Raw genomic sequence first — 17,807 nt, 5'->3', positions numbered from 1 at the left:
GTTGCCAAGGATGCCATTCTTAATCCTGTAACCAGGAAATGTAGATGCCTCTGGCTACAACCTGTTAGATCCAACATGGCACACATCCAAACATGTAAAGGTAGACTCCATTCCCAAACCCTAAACTTTGTACATCATCGCACATGTATATACTAAATGCTTTCCATATCTCTCTCTCTGCCCACATCCAATCCTGCAGGCTGTAGCCATGACATACTTGAGGAAATCAACTTTTCCACTTCCTTTTATAGAGGAAGTACTGGATATTTAACTTGCAATTTGCAATGAACTTTGAGATTTACCCTGAAAATGGGAAGTATGAGAAGAATGTGGTGTGTTATATTTAAATAACTAATATCACACTCGGTAATCAAACAGAGACCAGCAAACTCAGTGTTACTGTAAGATAGTTTCTCCTTGAGGACCCAAACTTTATGGAATGAGGTTCACTAATTGTAATCAGTGTGATAATTGGCTATTAGTTTGTACAGGTATGGCATTACTTGAACGTTTGACTTGAGGAATGATGATACTGTAGTCACCTGCAGGTGTCACCATTTGACCTGAATAATTTTTCCACTCAAGCAATTAGTCTCATCTCATCATCTCTAGCCACTTTATCCTGTTCTACAGGGTCGCGGGCGAGCTGGATCCTATCCCAGCTGACTACGGGCGAAAGGCGGGGTACACCCTGGACAAGTCGCCAGGTCATCACAGGGCTGACACACAGAAACACACAACCATTCACACTCACATTCACACCTACGGTCAATTTAGAGTCACCAGTTAACCTAACCTGCATGTCTTTGGACTGTGGGGGAAACCGGAGCACCCGGAGGAAACCCACGTGGACAAGGGGAGAACATGCAAACTCCACACAGAAAGGCCTTCATTGGCCTCTGGGCTCGAACCCAGAACCTTCTTGCTGTGAGGCGACAGTGCTAACCACTACACCACCGTGCCGCCCCCTAAAACAAACATACTTGTACAAATCAGAAGCAGCATCCGGTCTCTGTATCTTGGAAACCTGGTCCATGGACTCTTTTTTTTTTTTGGTGGGGGGCAAAAATCCCTTTGCCCAATTTACTCCTTTTTTGTTTTGATTTTTTCAAAATAGCAACAAAATGGCAGCGGGAGTTCATTTATTCTTCATCAGTGTTGCTGCGATTTAAATGACAAATTTGTTCATATTTTTGAAAATACAGTCTATTATAAAATATCATGGGTGAGTGCAAACAATAATAACAGCTGCACAAGTGGTTGATCAGTATGAGCGTGTGTATCACCCCATTAACAGCTAACAGGAAGGAATTTAATGCTAAATATTTGTATCTCTTTTCTGCTGACTCAAAAAGAGGAAGTGGGCATTTTCATGACTTTTTGCTCAAGATGTAAAAGATAAAGGTAGCACAGTGACAGACGCAAGTGTGCACAGTGATAACTTATAAAATAACAGCTCCTTTAATACATTTATAAATTCATTATGAAGACCCTCCACATCTTCATCCTCTGCCTGAACACAGGTAAGGAATTCATTTCATAATATTCATCATTATTAGCAGCAGTGTCTTTAGAAAATTATTTTGTAATACATACACACATGCAGACAATGTGTGTGTTTTAAATAATTAGAAGGTACAGCAAGACTTCATGTATCAATTTGTGCCAGGGTGTCATGGTGGTGCAGTCTGTAGCATTGGCACCTCAGAGCTCCAGGTTCCCAAAGTCTCTCCTGAGCTCAGGTTACAGTTCACATTCTCCATCTATCTTTGTGGGGTTCCTTCAGGTTCTCCAGTTTCCACTAACCTCCCAAAACCATGCTGGGAGGTTGGCTGGCTAAGAGAAATTGCCCCTAGCTATGAATGATCGATAGGCTCTGGATCCACCACCACCCTGACCATGATCAAGATCAATGAATCAATTAACTTCGGTCAGTCAACTAAAGAAAAACAATCACTGGTCAAAATATCACTACCTTTGTATGGTTAGGTGGAAAAAACAGGAGGAAGACATTTGGGAGCCTTAAGAGTCTTCTCTTATTACTAGTACAAGCTCCCATTATGTTGATGTGCCTTTTGTTAATGAGTTGAACATGTTTTTAGTCAGGACTTTGGCCACGACTACAGTGACTGCCTACACAGGTGGAGGAATCAACATCAAGTGCAAATATGAAGATGAACACAAAACCAAAACCAAATCCTTCTGTAAGATGGGAACACAGCACAGGTGTCTGTCACAAATAAACACAGAAGCTCACAAGGAATGGATCCATAAGGGCAGGTTCTCGATTCAAGACACCAAACAGAAGGGATTCTTCAGCGTGTTGATCAGAGAACTAACTGTGGAGGACACTGGAACATATCGATGTGCTGTTGGCAGCTCTGATCAAACCTACACTGTAGTGAACCTCAACATTGAAGGTGATGGGGTCTTAAAATATCATTTAGCAGAAGAACCATGCTGTAAACCTGCTTTTCTGTCGAACTTGAAGGAAAACTCCACCCTGCTTGTTAATCTTTATAATTAATATGATCTTTGAGAGCATCCAAGATTTATATTGTAATGAAATTCTTCACTGATTATTGATGTACTTTAACTGACAAACACATCAGCTGCCAAAGCTTCAATGTTTCATGCTAATACTGCCATTAAGGTCATCATGCTCATCATCTCGTATCTTTTGAGCCAAGTATCTAGTCAAGCCAGGTATTTGCTGTAACGCCATGTCATATAGCTGCATTACATGTCAGGACTTAAAAGCTGTACTGCCTTTCAGATTTTTCAAGTGTAGGTCATAAAAAGAATTTTCCCCCAACACACAGTTATTTTTGTTTAGTGACCAAAAGCTACTGAATTCGAATCACAGACTTCCAAATTTATACGTTTTTTTTTTTAAACAGAGCAAGTAATGACTTTCGAGCCACGTGTCCCTAAATTCTCCGCTATTTTTTCCTGCTTCACCATGATGCAATTCAAGATACTACATCACACATCATGTGGTGGGCTTTTGCTGTTCATGCAAGGCATTGTGGGAAACAAATTTGAAACAGGAGAGAAAAATGGAGGACGTGAGTGTGCGAATGAAATGTGAAAGACCGATGACAGTAATGTAAAGAAAGCAAGAAGAAAAGACGTTATGTTATATACGAAGGAAAGGAAACGCAGGACCAAACTAATAAATATGGGCGCTCAGCGAGCACCTCGGCGTGATCAGCTGTTCGTTTAGCGACAGAATGATGGAACTGTCAGTGCACGCTCAAAGGGAAACCTGTAGATGGCAGTAATGCGACACTGTGGATGCCAGCTGCTGTAAAACCCAAAAGAAGAAGGTAAACCTGCGCATGCGCACACGGACTTCCTCTGTCTGCTTGACTGCACCAAGCGAGCGATTTCATGCACATTATTTGCTTGAACTCTTTATCCCTTAAAGCAGTTGCTACAGCCACCCTTATATATGTATATACTGTTCACCCTTAGAACATATTTACAAGAAAAAAAGTCTAAAGACAAGGTTTTAGACAAGGCGTCATATGTCGTCATTAAGACGTAAAGAGTTAATCCCCTCAAATTAAATAACTTCCCAGCCACAGAATGGCCTGATATTTTGTGAGATATTACAGAAATAAACAGATATCACACTCACCACATTTCCAAGGGAACGCACAACATGTTTTGACATTTAAAGAGCAGGCTACATCTCTTATTAGATGCCTATAATCAGAAGACATAGTTTGACTTTAATGATATTTCATTAGCATTTCATACTGTTGTTAACATTCTGCTTGTAAATTTATATGATTTATTTATTATACCGCTAGACCGCCAGTGCTAGGATTAGCTATCTTACTATAATTAAGCACTAAACTGAAAACTGAAATGTTTGCTTGATTTTGATGCTGGATTTCTCACAAATGGCAAAGGATTATCATAAATGATCTCAATGTCAGTCACTGATAGTGAGTAAAAATAAATTATGCAAAACCTAACCATTATCCCTGACTTAATGTTTGAGATTTTTTTTATATTCCTACTAAATATCATTGTGATGCTAGCAACAACAACAACAACAACATCCCCTGTGACATCAGAGTAACACAAAACCATTATCTTCTCATGAAATAACAAAAAGTACATCAGCACCTAACAAATTAACACCAGAATCACTAATCACATCCCAAATATTTCAGTGTGTCTCAGGGTGGAAGTTTCTTTTTAAGTGTTTATTCATTCATTCATTTTCTATATCGCTTATCCATTGTGGGTTGCAGGTGAGCTGGAGTCAATCCCACCTCCATCAGTGCATTACTGTATACACACTGTTCTGATCATTCTGTTTTGATTGACAGATCCCTCCTATGAAAAGACCATCAATAAGAATGTTCTGGTAGGAAAAGATATGAACATCACCTGTCAGTACCCAAACTCCTACCGGAGTAACCCCAAGTTTTTCTGCAAGGTGTTGCACAGTCGCATTTGTGCTTATAAAACATCTGTTGAAGAAAGTAGAAAAGCTGTAAAGGAGGAGAAAATCTCTCAGTATGATGACCGAGCAAAGAAAGTGTTCACGGTGATCATGAAGCAGGTGAGAGCACAGGACTCTGGTGAATACTGGTGTGGCGTTGAAGCAGACGGAGGATCTGAACACGGATACAAGATCTATCTCACACGCATCAACATGGTCACCCGTGAGTGAGTACAACTGAAGAAAAAATATTGACAACTCCAGATCAGAAAACGTTGGGACGGTGTAGAAAATGCAAAGAAAGAAAGCAGTAATTTGTAAATGTACTTTGACTTGTATTTCATTGCAGACAGAATGAACCCAAGATATTTCATGTTTTGTGTGTTGGTTAACTTCATTTCATTTGTTAATATACATCCATTCCTGCGTTTCAGTTCTGCAACACATTCCAAAACCAGTTGGGACGGGGGCAATTTAGGGCGAGTAATGAGGTATGACAATTAAATAATGATGTGATTTGAAACAGGTGACTGTAATCATGATTTGGGACAAAATCAGTATCCAGGAAAGGCTGAGTCCTTGAAGAGTAAAAATGGGCTGAGGATCTTCAGTTTGTCAACAAATGTATGAGAAAAATATTGAAAAGTTTAAAAACAATTTTCCTCAAAGAAAGACAGGAAGGGATTTGGATATTTCACCCCCTACAGTTCAGAATATCATTAAACGATTCAAGGAATCTGGAGGAATTTCAGTGTGTAAAGGGCTCCAGCCTAATCTGAACCCCTGTGAGTTCTGATCCCTCACTGCATTAAGAAACCTCATTCATCTACAGCTGATAGAACCACATGGGCTCGGGATTACTTTGGAAAACCTTTGTCAAGCTACAATACAGAGTTACATCCACAAACAACAGTTAAAACTTTACTGTGTAAAAAGGAAGCCTTATGTTAACTGTGTCCAGAAGCGCCGTCGACTTCTCTGGGCTCGGAGGCATCTAGGATACCAGTGGGAACGGGTATTGTGGTCAGATGAATCAGTATTCCATGTGCTCCAGCCCAAAGAGGAAATGAACCATCCAGACTGTTACCAGGAACAAGTCCAAAAGCCAGGGTGTGTCATGGTATGGTGTTGGGTCAGTGCCCTTGGTAAAGGCACCTTACACTTCTGTGATGGAGCATTAATGCAGAAAAGTACACTGAGATTTTGGAGCAACATCTGCTGCCTTCAAGCCGACGTCTTTTCCAGGGAGATTTCAACAAGACGATGCAAAACCACATTCTGCACACGTTACAACGGCATGGCTGTGGAAGAAGAGGGCGTGTCCCCTCTGTCCCCAATAGAGAATGTGTGGAGAATTTAGAAATGAAAAATATGACAGAGACGACCCTGTACTGTTCCACACCTTAAGACCTGTTTACAGGAAGAACGGGACAAAAATAACACCTGAAACCCTTCATCACTTGGAGTCTTCAGTCCATAAACATCTCTGAAGTGTTGGGAGAAGGAACGGGAACATTATAAAGTGGGAAACGCTTTACTGTAACAACTTTATTGAAATGTGTTGCAAGAATCAAAATTTAAATGTGTTTATTTTGAAAAAGGTAAAATATTAAATAATGTGCTGTTATATTGTTTTAAGTCCAATACAGGTCAAAGATCATTTACAAACCGATGCTTTCAGTTTTAATTTCAGTTTCAGCACACCGTCCCAACTTTCTCTGAATTGGGGTCATACAAACATGGCTGCAAAAGTGAATTAACTCACCACAGATTTAGATAATTGATATTAAGTATAGAGCATTATCTGATGGTGTGTATGAGTTTGTGGGCAAAATCAATTCAGTTTCTCTGTTCTGCACATGGTTCAGTAATCTCCTCCGCCCATATGATTTATCACATGTATAAATAGTGTTTAAATGAAGAACTGAAAGGAGCCTGAATTAGCAACTTTATTTCCCCTATGATGAGTGTTTTAACTAACAGAAATTACCCGTGTGTGTGTGTGTGTGTGTGTGTGTGTGTGTGTGTGTGTGTGTGTGTGTGTGAGAGAGAGAGAGAGAGAGAGAGACAGACAGAGATTAAATAGTCAGGTTGTGTGATGTGCAGTTTTGTTTTTAAACAAGAAAAACACATAATACATACTAAAGCAAGCTTCATATCTACAAGAATATTGTTTTCTGAGATACTGTTAGTATTGCACAGTGTTGTGCCAGTTCACACCTTTTCTGAACTAGTTCAAGTTCAGTTCATACATGCTCAAAGTGAACAGTTCACGTTCAAAGTTCACAATTTTAATTCTGAACTAGTTCAAAGTTCAGTTCATTTTACTTTTTGGTGAGATATGAAAATAAAAATATTTTTCAGACCACGAGCTAGAAAATCACTATATGTTCTCTGAAACTGTTCACTGTAGACATTTGCTCATGACACTGCAATTGTGGGTTTCTTACCAGGTGATGAAACATGCAACAGTACAGACAAGGTAGACCAGTTCTATACTTAGTGCAATGAAATATACCAGCATTTAATTAAAGACGTAAATAATATATAGTTTAATATACATATATATTAATTATTTGATATATATTATATAATATGTGTGTGTGTGTGTGTATGAAATGAGCAAAACTCTTGAATGAAGGCAATGAAGGCAAAACTGTTACAAGATGCTCAAAGGCACAAAAAACTTTATTTTTAAGGAAACTGCATATCTTTATGGTTGATAGAGTGATTTTAAGATGTAACTGTAAGATAACTTAATGCAACTTTAGGTAACTAGGTTAACTTTAGGTAACTTTCAAACAGTATTTGGTGACCATTTCTATTCAGTGTTGGGGACGTGGTCTATCTGTTCAAAACAGGAACATGGTTACACTGGTACAAACTGAAAACTGACACACACACACACAGCATGCGTACAGTATCCATGAACTAAAATGACCCCCTACAATGTATACTACCTACTGTACTACTGTATAATAACCACCATGTCCCTAGTTATAGCTTAGAACTGCATTTATATATTAGCTCAAATTTGACACAACTCTGACAAGGAACTTAGTTTAGAGTTGAATTAAAGTCTATTCAAATCACTGTAGTCAAATGTTGAAGCAACTTCTGAGGACACACACACACACATACCCCCACCCCTGAATACTTCTCTGCTCAGGTCAGTCCAAAGAGTTTTTTGTCTTAAATGTTCATAATCAGTATCTGTGCTCTCCGTGCCATCACTTCCACTAGCTTTTTTTTTTTAATTGCAGCGCTTTCTCTCACTCTCGTCATTGGTCTCTCACACACTCCTTCTCTCGCTCCAGCCCATTCTCCTCCTCGCTCTCATCGTTGCCTGCTACGCCTACCCCGCCCTGCTGCAATTCTTCATGGGTAACGTAGTGCGGAAGCCAGTATGTTAATCAACTATTCTCGGCCGGACACTACGTTCCCCGCAATGCATTGCGCACACAATGTCAAAGCCATTTCTGTCCGGTGTGATACATGATTTGAGCGGCACCGGCTGCGGGAATACAGGAGGGGGAGACTTTCTCTCGTTGAGTTTCAAAAGAGAAAACAAATGCCACTCGAGTTATCAAGGGAAAACAAATTCCAACGTTCATTTACAGTGATGTCTGCCGTTCATGACACATAATGTGAACAAATTCACGTTCAAGTTCTTTATTAAAACATGTGTTGCGTTCAGTTCAAAGTTCATGAAAAAATGAGCGTGTTCAGTGAACGCGTTCTTTTGAACTCGTTCACGCACATCACTGGTATTGCAATACTGAATTTTATACTATATATTTTTTTTAAGTATGGGATAAAACCAGCGTGCTGTTATTAGAAAATAATCAACAGTAGGGTGGTGCAGTGACAGATCCAGACCGATGCATCCGATACACGTGCATCAGTCAGAAATATATGTGCACCATTTGACATCGGACATGGAGTAATTGTTTACTTTACCACTAGCCGGCTACATGGGTTATAGCTACGCTCAACCAACAGACTAATGGATCAGGATCAGATACCTGTGGTAAGCAGTGATGCTTCCCTGACCTCGTTACCTGTATTTTCATGATGCTTTGTACAGTGTGACCTGAGACAATGAATCTAGGTCAAACCAATAAAATGGTCCAAAAAGAGGTTGAAATTCAAAATTCACCGCAACAGGCCAAGCCACAGTCGTACCAGGCCGAGTCTGGGCTGTTTCAAAAGGTCTCGGGGAGTGGGAAGTGCCAGTAAAGTTTGGAGGGGCTAGGACTTTCGGTGGTCGAGTTATGAATTTTTAAATCCTGGCGTGTGTGCAGCGGGAGCCAGGGCTCATATTAAAGTTTTCGGTGAGCTGCGCACTTGCGGGGGGTTCAGGCGCGAATAATGGGCCGAGCTGCGGTGGTAGCAGGCCATGGCTGCCCTCTTCTGAAAGGGCTCAGTATGCTCTACGACCCTGTGAAAATCCATAGTGATCTGGTAAAATTTGTGAAAATATTTCTGCAAATGTGCATCTGTCAGATTCTTGGTCTGGATCCATCCCTGTGGTGTGACGCGGCCCTACACACAGTGTTAGTTACCACACAGAAGTGGATTATTTTCCTCCACCAGTATATCTAAAACAGTTTCATCAAACTTTTATTAGTTTATGACCACATTCCCGCACCAGCCTCTTTCTCAGTCTTGAAGTTTGACCAAAAAAACAACAAAAGTGCACCTTGTCATGTTATCGAGAAACCACAAAGTACCGGTATAAGCTCCTCCGTCCTGAAGATGTCAGAAAACAAAGCTCCAGCTTCACCTCTTCACAGAAAACATCACCGTATCAATGAATACACACATTTTTACACACCGTGTAACGAGCTGTTATGACAGAAATGATAAAGTATCAGAATGAGTGCATTCATATAAACCTGTGACTTGCAGCTGGACTCCTATCAGAGCTGCTGTTAGAGAAACCAGTCAGAATCCAGAACACAACAGCACTGTGTTTAAATGCAACATTGCTTTACTGGCAGTTTGTTAGCCGTGACGGTGTATTCAGAACATTTCAGGTTAAAAAAAAAAAGAGCTGGGGTAGGGGGTAAAGTTCCAAGTATAAACTCAGAATTTTCGAGATTAAAGTCAGAAATTTACCAAAAAAAAAAAAAAAACTTGCATACTTTCTGAGAATATAAAGTCAGAAATTCGAGAGAAAACGTCACAAATTTACAAGAAACAAAACTTGGAACAATAGCGGGTTGTTTTTATTTGTTTTGTTTAGGAACCAGATCACTTCAATTTGCAAGTTTGGATCAATGTCCTCAAACCGCAGACACCACAACTGAGCTGAGAGTAACAGGAAATAAAGTCTTTCCTCCTTGATGATGCAATATTTAACAGTTATTCCACGAAATCGAGTCGTACACGAGCTGATGAGGCGTGTAGCACCGAGATTGAGTGGAATAACTGTTTTATTCTATCCACAGTCACTGGATTTTGAGAAACGGAGCATTTTAATTTTTTGCAAATTTGATAAATAAAATCTTTATACAAAACGTCTGACAAAATCATTTCCACTTACAATGTAAACAAACTGGCGAAATGACAGGAGCAATTTGTGAAAAATGTGATAATAATTCTTGAAAAATAAATAAAGATACGTTCTTACCATCAAATAGTTTTATTCCATATTTTGTTGCTTTTATTTTTTTAAATATTTTTTGGGGTTTTGTTTTCGAGTAGAGTTTTTATTTCCTCCTCGGTTGGTTCAGCAACATGTACCCCTACACCATCATTTTCTTCTTCTTCTTTAGGGTTTTTTGGCAGTCGGCAAATCGCCATAAAGGTGCATTACTGCTACTGACTGGGCTATAACAACTATATTCTTTTAGCCATTTCTCTTTCTTTTAAATGCTTGATATATCTGACTTGATGTGTTCTTCCATTTTGTTTTTCTCTACTCATGGTATATGAGCTGATATCCTAGTAGTAGAGTAGCCAATCAGAGTGCACGATTGCTCGTATCCAGTGACTGTGGATAGAATATAAAACAATAGAATGTGAAGAGAATTTCAACTATATTTCCCAAAATGCATTGCAGCCAGGAAGCATGTGATTATTGCACTTCCTGGATGCAATGGGAGAGGAATGTACAGTATAAAGCACATAGATGCGTTTATCCGTGTCCTTTTCTTTGTCTTAGCTATTTATAAATGTTTCGTTGTTCTGTAAGAGAAGTTTTCTCTTACTTTCAGTGTGTGGATTTTTCCTCATTTACCCAAATTTCTCTTACGCTGAGCCGAGAGTTAGAGGAAATGCAGTCTTTGTAGTCAATGTGCTTCTTTGACAGAACCCCACACTATTTTTTGGAGTTTTGTTTCTCATAAATTTGTGACTTTAATCTTGGAAAATCTGTTTTTTTTTTTGTCAGAACATTTCCCTCCTCCCCCAGTGCTTTTTTTTACGACAATGTCTCTAATACATCATCATAGTTAAAAATAATTTTATATTTATCATGATATAATATTTTTGTCATATCGGTCATCCCTCTCAATGCCTTTCCACTTTAGATTCATGTGTTCCTGTTTCACAACGACCTTCATCGCCATCATCAACAAACACATATCCACTTCTCACAAATACAAACAAATCAACACCCCATCCTTCACCAACTTCTCTTCTGACTGGTGAATGTTTAAACCTACATCATACATCACACAGATCAGAGTACATGTAAAGGTGATTGACTCACTGATTTACAACCATGTTTCTCTTCCAGGATCTCCAGGTTTCATCACTGTGTCTGTAATTCTGGCAGTTCTTCTGGTTCTTCTGATCACATTTCTCACTGTGATTTTCTGGAGGAGTAATAAATCTCACACTGCACACACTGCACACATCACCATCAAGTTTTTTACAGTGTTCAGTTATGTAGGTGATTTAGGACCACTTCTCGATCCACCTGTATATCACATGCTCTTGGTATAGATTAGATTAGATACTCTAATCAAAAGTCGCTTAATGTTAAGACAGGATACAGATGTCTTTTATCATGCAGTTGAAGTGCCAGCTTCATTTGCAGCTCTCGATATGGAATTAGAATCTGTGCTCTAGATTCAAACTGTCTTGTGGAGCATATTTGAATTTAAACATTTGAAAACATTTATCAGGGTGCAGGCACTTACAGATGCAGGTGCAGGGGAGAGCAGGTGCATCACAAACTGTCAGCCAAATCCAAATCGTGATCCAAAAGACAAAGTCAGGGTCAGGCAAAGGTCGGTCGATGTACTATCAGTTTATCAGAGACTAGGCAAAGGTCAAGATTGGAAATAAACAGAAACGAGGTTAAAGTCACAGGAATACTGGACCGAGGAAACAACAGTTTGGAACAGTCAGGTGGGGAAACACTGAGCAATACTTCGCAAGGTGAGTTTATGTTTGGAGTGCTTATATAGAGGAGCTGATTATTGGGAAATGGGAAACAGGCGTGATCTAGTACTCTGGAGAGGAGAAGCACTATGGCGCTTGGAAATTGTAGTCCATAGTGGCCATATTTGGAGGCTGCTCTGAACTTAGATTTTCTGTGTTATTACTGACAACATTGTTCTGTTATTTGACTAGAAGGCAACATAAAGCAATAAACTCACAGCTGTAACCTTGTGCTAAAGATTTTTAATTCTTCATTAGCCAGCTAAAAATGTGACAGTAATCCCAGTTCCAAATCCATCTCAGTTCCAGGATGTAATGCTTCATGTAAAGGAAGTAAATGCTGAATAGTTTTAAGGGGATGAATACTTATGTAAGACACTGTAAAACTTTAAATTGGTAAAAGCATAATTTGGGAGTGTCTGTGTTTTTTGTGGGTGAGACACAGTATATTCAACCTGTTTATATGTTCAGAATGTACATCAGATTTAAACTGAATTTTTGGGTCCAACTCACTCGGCCCTGGATAAGTATAATGTGCTACACTTTCGGTCTAAAGTCACCAAATCAAGTATCAGAGTTGTGAAATCACCAACATGGGTCAGGATTGGGATAGAAAAAAACAAACAAACAAAAACCAACCAACCAACCAACCAACCAACCAACCAAAAAACCTCCAACTGTGCCTAAACCTTAACTCCATACATTAATATCAAAAACGTCATAATTGGAACAGAATAAAGCGGCTAGAGATAATGAGATGAGATGTCATAATTGTTTTCAAAGATATAAATGTTCAGGTGTAAATGTATTCATGGGACTGGAAACACAACCTGCAGTGATTTGTCTGTATTGCCTGTAATTAATTAACCTCTAATAACTCCACAGTAACATGCATTTTTTTTAAACAGGGATGGATCCTGTTCTCCCCATCCCAAGAACCATCCATGAGGTGAGTTAGGATTGTGTTTTAACCAAATTCACGACAAGAATGAGCGAGATGCTCAAGAGTGAAACTTTAATATCTGTTGAAATCCGTGCTCTCAGGTTCCCTCTGCTGGCACCAGACGCCTGTCTAACATGCTTTTCTCCAGCGTTCAATTACCCACAATCCCTGTTGATTCAACACATGCTGTTTATGCCAACAGTGGATTTCTCACAATCCCCACTGATTCGACGCATACTGTTTATACTACAGCACAACTTCCATCAGATCCTCTTGATCAGCATGTCGGCTCCATGGTTTAGTTACCCAGAGTTCTCTCTGACTCCTCAGTCAGTGCTGCTCTGCTGCCGGTTGTGAAATCTGGTGAAAATCCAACGTGCACAGTAGTGAGCGTGACTATGATACTGTTAACATTGCTGGATGTAGAGAGTTCTTCATTCATCATGTTTGTTTGTAATCTATTTGAGATGTTACTACACACACTGTAATAGATCTGTCTTTGCCTTTGAGCTTGTAATATTGTTAGACTTTTAATAAAACACAACTGTCTCCTTCCTTTAATTACAAAATCATATACAGTACTTTACACATGATCACGTCAGTGTTGTAGTTGAGTCACTAAAACTCGAGTCCGAGTCCAGTCTCGAGTCCCCAGTGTTCAAGTCCAAGTCATTAAAGAAAATTTCGAGTCGAGTCCGAGAACATGTGACAGTGTCTGTTGCTGCCTTTATGTGAAAGCGTCTCTGCTACTGTGTTGGACTAACGTTCCTGCTCCACTGCCCCATTTTAGTTAACAGGCTACAGATAAAAAGCTTGTTCATTGCTCAGCAAGTCCCGCCCACTATCAACGGGGCAAATAACATGAGAGAGGGTTAACACTAGCTAGTTCATCACTCAGCAAGCCCCGCCCACGATCAACAGGGCAATGAACATAGCATGTCACTTCCTTCTCTGGGTGGAGTCTTACCAAATGGTGATTGAGGTTCGAGGTTGTCCCCATCGTCTCCTCGATAGTTCTTCTACATATGGAACACATAGCAGGGCATTTTTCCCCACTGCAAGAGAAGTCTGTATAAGCAAAGTGAACAATCCTAGGGGCGTCTCTCCAGGCATTTTAGCGCCATTAATGTTAGTTTGTTCCTAAACATGATGCATGAACAGGTGAATGTGCATTCTCTTGCACAAAATTAGTTAAAAAATTGTTGTTCGTCCTTCGCAAGCAAAGACAACCACAGCTTCATGTATCACTGGGAATTGTTGTGGGTATGAAGATGGCTGATCAGACCAATCCTGACTTTAAAGTGTTTATTGTGCTGAGGACAGGTGGTTGCCGGGGGTAAGCCAGACTGAGAGGTGGCACTGGCTCTGCTCTTCTGCTGCTGGCATTTCTGCTTCTGCTCCTCCACTCATCTCTCTTCATATCCCGCTACTCCAGACTGGATCTGAGTGCGCCAGGTGGATCGATCTTGTGCAGCGTCCTCCCAGGAATCAGGATTGATCTTGCACCACTTAAGGGAAGCCTTCAGAGTGTCTTTGTAGCACTTCCTTTGTCCTCCATGAAAGTGCTTGCCTTCTTTCAGCTTGCAGTACAGCAGTCTCTTTGGGAGGCACTCATCGGCCATACGGCACACATGACCTGCCCATCTGAGTTGGGAGCACTTGAGCATCACATGAACGCATCTCCATCTCAGCCCTCTGGAGGACCTCTGTATCTGACACTTCTGTCCTGTCATCTGATGTGCAGCAGCTTTCTGAGGCATCTTATGTGGAATGAGTTCAGGTGCCTGGCATGCCAACTGTATACTGTCCAGGTTCCACAGGCATACAGCAAAGAAGGAATGCTCAGTACACTTTGAGCTTGGTTTGTAGGGTGATTCCTCTCCTTTCCCACACCTTGTCCTGGAGTCTGCCAAAGGCAGAGCTGGCTCTGGCTAACCTGCAGGCAATCTCTTCATTAATGTTCACAAATTGTGACAGCATGTTGTGACAGTATAAAAATCAATGTAGATATAAATATCATATGGCAAATTATTATGGTGTGTTACAAAAAATAAAGAAAAAAAATCCTAGTCCTCATCTCCAATTTATGAGTCCGAATGTAATTAATGCATGAGTCTAAGTCCAAGTCATCAGTGCTCAAGTCCAAGTCAAGTCATGAGTCCTTAAAATTAGGGCATGAGTCGGACTCGAGTACTACAAGCCTGTCACATTTACAAAAGAGGTGAAGGTGCATTTCACCAGGACGTGCCCTAAAATTGCGTTACATCGTAGATCATTTCTGAAAAAAAAGACCTACAGGTGAAAAACCTTCCAAGTAAAAAAAATAAAATGTTTTTCATGTTTTAAAATAGTAGATTTGAGTTTGTCAAAATCAGCAAAGTTGAAGTTCAGTTCAGAATAAAGATTTTCTTCATTACCACCTTGTGCCTGATCTCAGGTCAGTTTTTCTACTTTAGATAGGAAAATACACATACACTCACTGTCCACTCCACTTTTATAGGAACACCTGAACACGTGCACTTTCATGCAGGTTTCTAATCAGCTAATCATGTGGCAGCAGTGCAATGCAAGAAACGATGCAGATACAGGTCAAGAGATTCAGTTCATGTGTTCATGTTCACATCAAGGAAACAGCAAAATAATGATTTTCACACCATTCTGTGTAAACTCTCGAGACTGTTGTGTGTGAAATCCACAGACGATCAGCAGGTTCTGAAATACACCAGCCCTTCTGGCACCATTATCCACATCAAGGTTAGCATCACCGAGATCACACTTTTACTTCATTCTGATGTTTGAGGTGAACATTACCTGAAGCTCTTGACTTGCATCTGCATGATGTTACAGTATGCATTGTGATTGGCTGATTGAATAACTGCCTGAAATGGATGTCCAGGTGTTCCTAATAAAATGGATGGTAAGTGTCTGGTGTGTAATAGAGGTAAAGCCAAAATTTAGTGGGAATCACGTACCCAGATATGTACACAGTTGCTACGTGCCCCAATACACAATCCTCCTTGGTCTTCTTTTCCTACAAGTTATGACATGGAAAAATCCCCAAAGCTGGGGTTCCCATGTTAGAATTCATGTATTTCATAAACTGCTCACACCAAGGCCAGTCTACCAATTTTATTTTGATGAAGAAAAAGCCTTTATTTGTCACATGAACACTTCAAGCACAGTGAGATTCATCCTCTGCATTTAACCCATCTGAAGCAGTGAACACGCACACACACACACACACACTCAGAGCAGTGGGCAGCCACACTACAGTGCCCGGGGAGCAGTCGGGGGTTCGGTACCTTGCTCAAGGGCACTTCAGCCCAAGGCTGCCCCACGTTAACCTAACTGCACGTCTTTTAACTGTGGGGGAAACCAGAACACCTGGAGGAAACCCACATTGACACGGGGAGAACATGCAAACTCCACATAGAAAGGTCCCCGCCAGCTGCTGGGCTCAAACCCAGAACCTTCTTGCTGTGAGGCGACAGTGCGAACCACTACACCACCATGCTGTCGATCATAAATCAATAAAGATTACTCGTCCCAACATGTTATTCAATTCAAGTTGATAATATTGATCCAAACAGTTGATTTTTTTTCAACTAAGAAGAAAACTTCCAGTCTACTTCACCGGCGCTGCCACTTTGGAAATCACATGATGCATTGCTGTGCGCTGATTGGTTGAATTCATGGTGAGTGACATTAAATTTGTCTGCAAGAAACCACACACCAATGTTTTAAATGTGTACTGCCAAACTGAGTAACAAAAACGCGACTAAAGGCTCACAACACACCGTGTCATGGTATGGAAGGGCTGGAAACTAAACAAGGAGGACAAAGTCTATAGGTAAAACAGCACAGCACATAAGGTTCCTGTGGCAGCGGGGGCATGGTCAAGCGCCGGTCTGTGACAGGAGGGCGGAGTCAGGGAAGGTGAGTGGCAGAATCACTACACCTGAGAGCAATTATCCTGTGTTTGTGTGTCTTCCCAGTGATCGCGCCCTATATAGGGAGGGAGAGCAGAGAGCAGAGGAGCTCTTCCCTGAACAGACACCCATCGTGTGTGTGTGTCTGACCGAATGTTATGCTGAAAAGTGTGACAATAAATACTAAATTGGAACTTGATCTCTGTCCTGCCGTCCTCTGTGCTCCACCCACCTGCTCCGAACTGCCACAGTGGTGCCGAAACCCGGGATCTGGAGCACAGCAGCCTCACGGCCCCATGGAGTCCTCCCCGTTCGCTGAACTGATCCAATGCGCTCGCCATGGCCCAGCAAAGCCAGCACCAGGCGCTACTCACCCTCCGAAAGGAGCAAGAAGAGCGGTTCGAGGCCCTGGTGTTGGCCCAACAAGAAGATCGACAGGCGTTCCGGCACCTCCTCGCGTCGGCGGGGCCCAACAGCGCTCCTACCGCGGGCCCGTCTCCCCTCACCATCACCAAGATGGGCCCGCAGGACGACCCCGAGGCATTCATCACGCTCTTTGAGCAAGTCGCCGAAGCCTCGGGGTGGCCGATGGAGCAGCGCGCGGCACGCCTCCTCCCCCTGCTCACGGGAGAAGCAAAGCTGGCCGCGCTACAGCTCCCCACCGACCGCCGGCTGGCCTACGCGGACCTCCGCCGGGCCGTCCTCCAGCGCATGGGGTGCACTCCGGAACAGCAGCACCAGTGTTTCCGCGCGCTGCGCTTAGAGGAAGTCGGCCGGCCATTCGCGTTTGGCCAGCAGCTCCGGGACGCCTGCTGGCGATGGCTGAGGGCCAACAACCGAGACGCCGAAGGAATCCTCGACCAGGTGGTGCTGGAACAGTTCGTCGCTCACTTGCCAGCAGGAACTGCGGAGTGGGTCCGGTGCCACCGCCCGGCGTCGCTGGATCAAGCAGTCGAGCTGGCGGAGGACCATTTGGCAGCTGTCCCAGCGGCAGGACAGCAGATGGCATCTTCTCTTCTCTCCTCTTCTCTCTCTCTCTCTCTATCCCTCCTCCTGTGTCCCGTCCTCGCCCCATTCC

General features: G+C 41.7%; 1 protein-coding gene across 2 annotated transcripts; it reads left to right on the top strand.

Annotated features, from left to right (window-relative positions):
- The first annotated feature begins 1,426 nt into the window (after positions 1-1,426).
- Positions 1,427-14,158, top strand: LOC132866837 (polymeric immunoglobulin receptor-like). Of its 2 annotated transcripts, XR_009650631.1 has the most exons (8): positions 1,427-1,523; positions 2,103-2,420; positions 4,347-4,689; positions 10,999-11,115; positions 11,208-11,294; positions 12,766-12,806; positions 12,902-13,186; positions 14,124-14,158. XR_009650631.1 is itself a non-coding variant. In XM_060899613.1 (7 exons), the coding sequence occupies exons 1-6, from the start codon at positions 1,484-1,486 to the stop codon at positions 12,803-12,805; spliced, it is 945 nt and encodes a 314-aa protein (XP_060755596.1). In that variant the 5' UTR covers positions 1,427-1,483; the 3' UTR covers position 12,806; positions 12,902-13,268. The 2 variants fall into 2 exon arrangements, 1 of the variants encoding a protein (XP_060755596.1); XM_060899613.1 differs by lacking the exon at positions 14,124-14,158 and having other exon boundaries at positions 12,902-13,268.
- Positions 14,159-17,807: the final 3,649 nt, after the last annotated feature.

Source organism: Neoarius graeffei, chromosome 18 (assembly GCF_027579695.1).
Source record: "Neoarius graeffei isolate fNeoGra1 chromosome 18, fNeoGra1.pri, whole genome shotgun sequence".
Classification (NCBI taxonomy): Eukaryota; Metazoa; Chordata; class Actinopteri; order Siluriformes; family Ariidae; genus Neoarius; species Neoarius graeffei.
The sequence above is the reverse complement of the archived record's forward strand: the minus strand, read 5'-3'. Positions and strand labels throughout refer to the sequence as shown.